Consider the following 8,014-nt stretch of genomic DNA (forward strand, 5'->3'; position numbering starts at 1 on the left):
CGAAGTGTTGTTTTGTATAATTTCTCAAAGGAATGAACACATATTAGTCTAGCACCAAATATCGCCATTCCGTTTTACTTACTAAACCACGTTAGCAAGTTAGAAGTAGCACTGAAAGCAGACTTACATATTCTGAGTTCTCAAATGAGACTTTTATGAGCTGGATTAATTAGTGATTTTTAAGCTACACATATCAGAAAAACCAAACTTACAATGATGGAAGAAAATGGGGTTTATTTTTCTCTTGTAACCACAAGTTTGGAGGCAGAGCTGGCATTTCTGAGACTCTCTTAGCCACTTTCTCGGGGCTGCAAGATGGCTGCCCTCAGGCAGCAACTGTTGGATGGCTTGCTATGAGGGCATGTAAATATTTGAATTCAAAATAAACATAAACAACATTTAGGGGACATTAGAAATATGTTCTTTACAGAGCTCAAGTGAATCCATTTATCTAAAAATGTTACACCCTGTATATTAGGAGAATACATGGTCAGGGAGATCACAAATTACAATAGGTTGCATTATCTACTTATGATTCCACTCCATCAATTTCACTACAGAGGAAGGTGCCTCGAGTTTCTCGTGCTCGGAAACCTACTGTGGACTTTACCCTGAGTCGGAACCAGAAGTGAAGGCAGTGGCTGATTTCTTGAGAAGAAATATCAACCACATTAAAGCTTATGTCAGCATGCATTCGTACTCCCAGAAGATAGTGTTTCCGTATTCCTATAGCAGAAGCAAAAGCAAAGACCACGAGGAACTAGTAAGTGCTGCTTAATTTTCTCATTAGCATTTCAGAAGTAAAATAATACGTAGTTCAAGAATCAAAAACTGTGGGGAAAAACGTTCTGTAGAGGACAAAGGGGGATAGATGCTTTATATCTTGATCTAACATTTCTGAGAGTCACCCTAGGTCAGGGTTCATTGAGAGACTGTAAAGGACTGAGCCTTATTTTGAGGACATGAACTTCCGTCTAGCAGAGGGGCTCTCTAGGAAAATGTCAGACTAGCTCTTGGAACCTCAGAAGGGAACCAGTCTACCTTGACCTAATCTACATATGAAGCCATATGAACAAGGATGAGGACAAGGCTTTCTGGAATTATTGGTCTGTTTGTAGGTGCTAGCTTTCTACAACAGCCCACCACGTATCAAGTCTTAGCACAATACTTATCGATTTGATACTAGCATTGGGAATGGTTTATACACTGACCTTCCTAATTTGCAGGGGTTTGGTCCTATTAAAAGCAACTCCAATTTCAGCACTGAGGCAAGACCTCCCTCCTTTTGTGGAATGCAGTGGAGGATACAGTGAGTTCAAAGAGGACTCGCAGTTGGCTACCCCCCATCACTTTTTGGTCCCAGATAGTCTATGCTTGGGTTAATGGCAAAGGATGCAAGGGTTCTTGATGGACTGTGGCTAGGTTTGGACAAATCCTCATCCCAGATGCTCTCTGGGATGGAAGGGCTATGGCAACACAATGGAAGTGCTATAGCAACAGTCCACTTCTTGCCCAAGGTCTGATCTTTATGTACTGGTTTGTTTCTTATTGACTTGTTTTGGTCTGGTTCTCTTAACAGAATAAACTATAGCCACATTAGGGGCTAGCAATTCCTGAGGACAAATATAAAGTTATTTGCAGTTGCTAAGAATAACTCATTTAGAACAGAAACATCCTTGATACTTATGATTCCTTTTTCCTCTCGAGGGAAAACGTTTCAGGAAAGCTCCTTTATTGGTGTTACCTTTGAAGAAGTGAGAGCATATTCATCGTGATCTGGAAGTAGACTTAGTGTGATTTTGAATTATTTTTGGATTACTATCGTCACAAGTGTTTGTTGAGAGTTATTATGTGTAAAATACTGTGTTGATGGACATTGAAAGAAGCATCAGGTAGGACCCTGTCCTTTAAGAGAATATGAAATGGTTAGGGAGCTCAGCCATTAGCAATTGTTACAGATAGCTGTACTGTAAGGTATAGTAACTACTAAGTAAGTGACACAGATGGTACAACTCACTTCTGACTGGGATAACTAGGAGTGGCCTCATTAATTCATTCAGAAGGAAACAGATAAGTGAGGGGATAAAGTCCCTGTCCCGAGGGCTTATAATCTATTAAGGTGTGACATAATGTAAAGAAAAAGGAATGATAAAGTGCCAGTGAAGTGAAGGAACAGGCATAATTTCAGCCAGATACTGAAAGATAGGATTTCTGTAAGTGGACCCGGAGGGGAAGACTTTCTAAGCTGAGGCCAAGGTCCTCCCCACAGGAAGTATGTTCAGGGGAATGTAGGGTCAAAAAAGGAAGTTGATCCCTCAGAAAGTAGATGAGGTCAGCCTGTGAAGGAGAGGTCACCTAGTCTGAATGTCAGAATCGATTTACATTTTATTCTGTAGATCAGGGGGTTCCGTTAAAACTTTTGAGCAGAGGAATGGCACAACATCATATCCACTGATATTCCTCGGGTCCTTCAAGGGAGGGACAGTGAATACCATGATGCTAGTGCCAATTTCAGAAAAGATCTGCATAAGCTAGAAACAAAAATAGTGGAACAGGGGACTTTGTTACTATCCTGCAGCACACCAGGGATATAAACTTTTTTATTTGATGAGTCTTTGGGAGGCATTAGACATTTTACACGAAAAGGAAATAGAGTTTGTGAGAAGAATGAGGAGGGATTCATACATTGCTGACATACGTGTATTGTTTAGAGAAGCTGGGTTTAAAGTTTGGTGACAATTTTGTCTAGTTGTTTGCCTTTGAAATATAGTTAGACTTTGTTTTACAGTATAATTTTGTTACATATACTTTGTTTTACAAAATAAATGAATTCCTAAAAAAGGCATATGAGAATTATTTTTTCTTCAACTTAAATAAAATTTCAATATATTGGAAGAGTCTGTGTCTAAAGCCACCCAACTGTGATTTCCGTAAAGAGAAGAACATTTTTAAAAGTTAATTTATTCTTCTCAATTTATCTCTTGGATAAATGCAGATTTTTTCATATATACAATTCTCCCCACACCCCGGCTCTATTGAGATATAATTAATTGACTTGTAACATTGTGTAAGTACAAGGTGTACAATGTAACGATTTGATACACATATATACTGTGAAATGATTACCACAATAAAGCTAATTAACACGTTCGTCACCTCACATAATTAGTTTCTTCCTTTGTGGTGAGAACACTTAAAATCTACTCTCTTAGCAACTTTCAAGTATATAATACAGTATTGTTAACTATAGTCACCAGGCTGTATTTTAGATTCTCAGAACTTACTCGTCTTATAACTGGAAGTTTGTATCCTTTGACCAGCATCTCCACATTCTCCTCCCTCCACCACCCCCAGCCCCTGGCAACAACCATTCTGCTCTCTATTTCTTCATATATACAGTTTGATTGAATAAATATATGATTGGGTTTTTGTGTTTTTTTTAAGAAACTTCTACCTGTCTTGTTTTAAAGCTGTACATTAACTGAAATTCCATATCTTATTGATTTCAGTCTCTAGTGGCCAGTGAAGCAGTCCGTGCTATTGAGAATACTAATAAAAATACCAGATATACACATGGCAGTGGTTCAGAAAGTTTATGTAAGTATTTCTTCTTAAGATCTTAGGGGACTGTGAGGCACTAAAGAAATTTGTGTTTGGTTTTTCTGTGTGGATTTAATTTTTCTAAGTGGAATCTTTAAACATGGTCCCATGTAAAACAATTGGATTATAACAGTTAGAATTGGAAGCATGATAGCTATGACAGTACTGAACAAGGCTATATTAATACATAAATATACTAAAAAGAAACCAAAATGATACTTAAGAAATTATGCTCAGTGCTATAGAGTAGGGATTATAGAATTGGTATCACACTAGTTGAGTGAAACAGAAAAAGTCATAAAGGGTCAAAAGAATGTTTAAGATGCCCAGGGCCACCATGTAAGGTTGTGCAGGTTGAACACTGTACAAATCTAGGAATACCATTTACATTAGATGCTTTTTTAGTGGCAACCTGTGTCCAAGAGTATAGCTCATGGCACACTACAGTTGAATGTCCTTTGTTTGTATCACACTGATGGGAGATGTGTGTGGCAAGCTCTTAACACATATTTTAAATTAATTTCTGCTGGGAGATATTTGTTGAGGGACTCCTTTGTATCCACAGTGGGATAACAGACAATTTTGCTCTTTTTGAAACTGGAAGGGGAGATGGGAGAAAAGAAACAGAAAATAAGCATGTAACAAGGTGTCAGCAAACTATAACCCATGGGCCAAATCCAGCCCACTGCTTGTTTTTGGATAGCCTGTAAGCTAAGAATGGTTTTTCCATTTCTTAAATGGTTGAAGAAAACCAAAAGAAGAATAAGATTTTGTGACATGCGAAAATTACGTAAAATTCAAATTTCAGTGTCCACAAATAAAGCTTTATTCAAACACAGCCACACTCATTCATTTGCATATTGTCTATATAGCTTTCAGGACAGTGGAGTTGAGTAGTTCTGACATAGACTATGTGGCCCTCAAAGCCTAAAATATTAATTATCTGGTCCTTCACAGAAAAAGTTTGCCAATCTCCGATGTAAACAATTAAATAGTAACATATAGTGTAATCCCACTGATAAGTGAACAACATAATATTAGCGTATAGGTTTGAAAATGACTGCCTGAGAGAGAGGCAGCTTAGCTCAGCTGGCCTGGAAAGGTCTTCCTCCGTAGGTGACACATCTGGGAGACCTACCCAGTAAGTGGCTGCCAAACAAAGGTGTGGGAAAAAACCAGGGAGAGGAAATGGCATGTGAAAAGGCTTTGAGATAATATGTGCCGAGTCCCAGAGTCTCCTTTAACAGCTATGATTTATAGGGGGATAAAAACACATTCGTATTAATAATCACATCCATATTATTTTCAGTAAATTACTTGAGCACCAAAGGTCTATTAGTAGAAAGTCCAGAATCTTCCTTTTCCTCCTCAATCATCCCAAATTATCTCAGGACAAACTGAGGCCAGATTGGTCCACGTGGTGTCTCTGTCTCTTGCTGTCACTGGTCTATCTCTGCCTTTGCCGACCCAGGTCCTTGCTCTGGGTCACAACTTCCGTTCATAATTCAGAGCTTTCTTGATTCCCATCCTCTCTCTCCTGTTGTTCCCCAAAGCATGACCATAGTGCCTCAGGGCTGGAGGCAATTCTAGAGCAACTTCTTGTTTTGACGAAATCATTCCATCTCCAGGCATGCATTCATTCAATACAAATCTGTGTGTGTGTGTGTGTGTGTCTGTGTCTGTGTGTGTGCATGCGTGCGCACGTGTACATAAGTATAAAAAAATTCTGGAAGAATAAATGCCAAATATTAATAATAGCTATCAGAAATATTTGCTGAAGGAATAACAACTAATCCACTGTTGATGGATATTTTTCAATACTTCAGTATAAACAGCACTTCAGTAAACACCTTTGTCATTAATTCAAGTATAGGTATTGGAAGGAGGAAAAATGATCACTTTGCATATTATATGAGTGTCTACCTGGAAAACACAAAAATAGAGTAACAAAGAGTTGAGTAAGGTGGCTGACTATGAACTAAATATAAACGAATCTGTAACTTACTTATATACCAAAAACAATCAGGAAGAAAGTAAAATGGAAAAAAGATCCTACTGCCCCCCCAATATACATGTATACACATGCAGACGTGTACGTATAGATACATACATACATATATAGATTCATTGTTAAATGTATATATGTGCGCACACAAATCCATATGATCTCTATGAAAAACCTAGAAAACTTTACTGGTGTACATAAATGAAGACAAATAAAAGGAGAAACCCACTATGGTTTTGAGTGGAAAAGCAATACAAAAAAAAGTGCTAGTCATTCTAAATTAGTTTGTATATTTAATGCAGTCCCAATGAACACTTAAATGACTTTGAACTTCATTTGAAAGAATACATTTGGTAGAAGAGCTTGTAAAATTCTGAAAAATAAGATTAATAAGAGAGAATTTGCTCCAACCAAGTATTAAAACACATTATAAACCTGTCATAGTTGCAGGGGTTTTTTGTTTTAATTATACTAATTATAAAGACACAAAGAAGCAATTATGGATAAACGAGAAGGTTCAATGTAAAGGAACTGAGCTGGAAGTGACATCATTAGAAGGGAATAGTGAGTACAGAAAGACACTCAGATATGTAAGATCTAGTATCTCATAAAGAAGGCATTTCAAACAGTTAAGAATGTTAGACATTGTTCAATTAATAGGGTTGGAAAAACTGGTGAGTTACTTAGAAAAAAATTGTACTTAGATTACTAACATGTCTTTCTCCAAAATAAATTCCAGATACATAAAATATTTTAACATAAAAACACTGCCATAAACCAAGTTGAAGGCTAAATGACCAAAAAAGAAAAAAAATTCTCCACATATTACACAGGGCTAATAACACTAATGCTGCTTTTATAAGTAATCTATAAAATGAATCAAGAAGAAAAATGAGCAAAGACAATTGATAAAAATATAAAGATGGTCAATAAATATACAAAAAAATGTTCAACTCACTGATAATCAAACATAAAGACAATTTGATATTATTTTTCACCCACAAAATTGCCAGAAATGTATAATTCACATGGATGGTATGGGAATGGAGCATGGGCATATTCATATCCTGCTAATGGAGGTATAAATTAGTTCAATTCTTTTGAAGGCTATTTGGCAACGTGCAGCACAACAGCACAACGTGCAGCTCTCCAAATAAATAATTATTAAAATTAATTACATCCAGCTTTACAGAGCAATGCTATGAGATCATTAAAAATGATAAGGTAGGGCTTCCCTGGTGGTGCAGTGGTCAAGAATCCACCTGCCAATGCAGGGGTTATGGGTTCGAGCCCTGGTGCGGGAAGATCCCACATGCCACGGAACAGCTAAGCCTGTACGCCACAACTACTGAGACCATGTGCCACAACTACTGAAGCCCGCGTGCCTAGAGCCCATGCTCCGCAACAAGAGAAGCCACCGCAACGAGAAGCCTGCACACCGCAACTAGAGAAAGCCCGCGCGCAGCAAGGAAGACCCAATGCAGCCAAAAATTAAAGAAAAAAAATGATAAGGTAGATTTGAACTCATTAATACATAAAGCTGGCCAGGATAGATTATGTTTAGGAATGTTCCTGAATATCTTGTATAGAATGATCTTATTTATGTAGGAAAAATATGTTAAAGTATGCACTGAAAAAGAAAGCACTAGAATATAAATGGTGACCATCACTCCTTGGTAGGGTTATATGGGTAATTTTTATTTTCTTCCTTAACCTGCTTTCCTTCAATCTCTATTTTCTTCCACAAACTTAAGATTATTTAATAATCAGAAAAAAGCAAAACTGTTTTCATTTTTAGGGGAAAAAATCCCATCGTGTTAGTTAACTTGAAACATCTGTATTTCAAAAAGTAATTTCTTTTTTCTTTTTGTAGATCTAGCTCCTGGAGGTTCGGATGACTGGATCCATGACTTGGGCATCAAATATTCGTTTACAATTGAACTTCGAGATACAGGCAGATACGGATTCTTGCTGCCAGAGAGTTACATCAAACCCACCTGTACAGAAGCTTTCGCTGCTGTCTCTAAAATAGCTTGGCATGTCATCAGGAATGTTTAATGCCCTTGATTTTTTCACTCTGTTCCCATATTTTAATTTACTGATTCCAGCCAAACCGAATCTTTGTACCAGTTTCTTTTTAAGTTTTATCAGTTTTCATAAAAGGTTTTCCCATTCCTTGGTTTTGTCAAAGAACAAAATAAATGCTACCTTAAAATTAAGGCAGACAAGGGTTCACATTTCTTTTTCCTTTTTTTTTTTTGAGAGGCTAGGTACTGATTTTTTTCTTTGATTCGCGACATTTGACTAGACATCTCAAGCAATTGTAATACCTACTTTCATGCAGAGCATTGCATCCTGAACAAGAAAAGGAAAGGCTGTCACAAGTACATTAAAGATTTCTGCTCCAAA

The 8,014-nt window shown here is 37.2% G+C and overlaps 1 protein-coding gene across 1 annotated transcript in view; it reads left to right on the top strand.

Moving 5' to 3' along the window:
• The window catches only part of CPB2 (carboxypeptidase B2), a 45,107-nt gene extending 37,309 nt beyond the window's left edge, over positions 1 to 7,798 (top strand). The window contains exons 10-12 of the mRNA XM_060129559.1: positions 561 to 763; positions 3,510 to 3,597; positions 7,479 to 7,798. Of these exons, the coding sequence (XP_059985542.1) occupies positions 561 to 763; positions 3,510 to 3,597; positions 7,479 to 7,663 (476 nt within the window). The 3' untranslated portion in view covers positions 7,664 to 7,798. The remainder of the gene's footprint in view (positions 1 to 560; positions 764 to 3,509; positions 3,598 to 7,478) is intronic.
• Positions 7,799 to 8,014: the final 216 nt, after the last annotated feature.

The sequence above is a fragment of the Lagenorhynchus albirostris genome, chromosome 18, assembly GCF_949774975.1.
Source record: "Lagenorhynchus albirostris chromosome 18, mLagAlb1.1, whole genome shotgun sequence".
In the NCBI taxonomy this organism is placed as follows: domain Eukaryota; kingdom Metazoa; phylum Chordata; class Mammalia; order Artiodactyla; family Delphinidae; genus Lagenorhynchus; species Lagenorhynchus albirostris.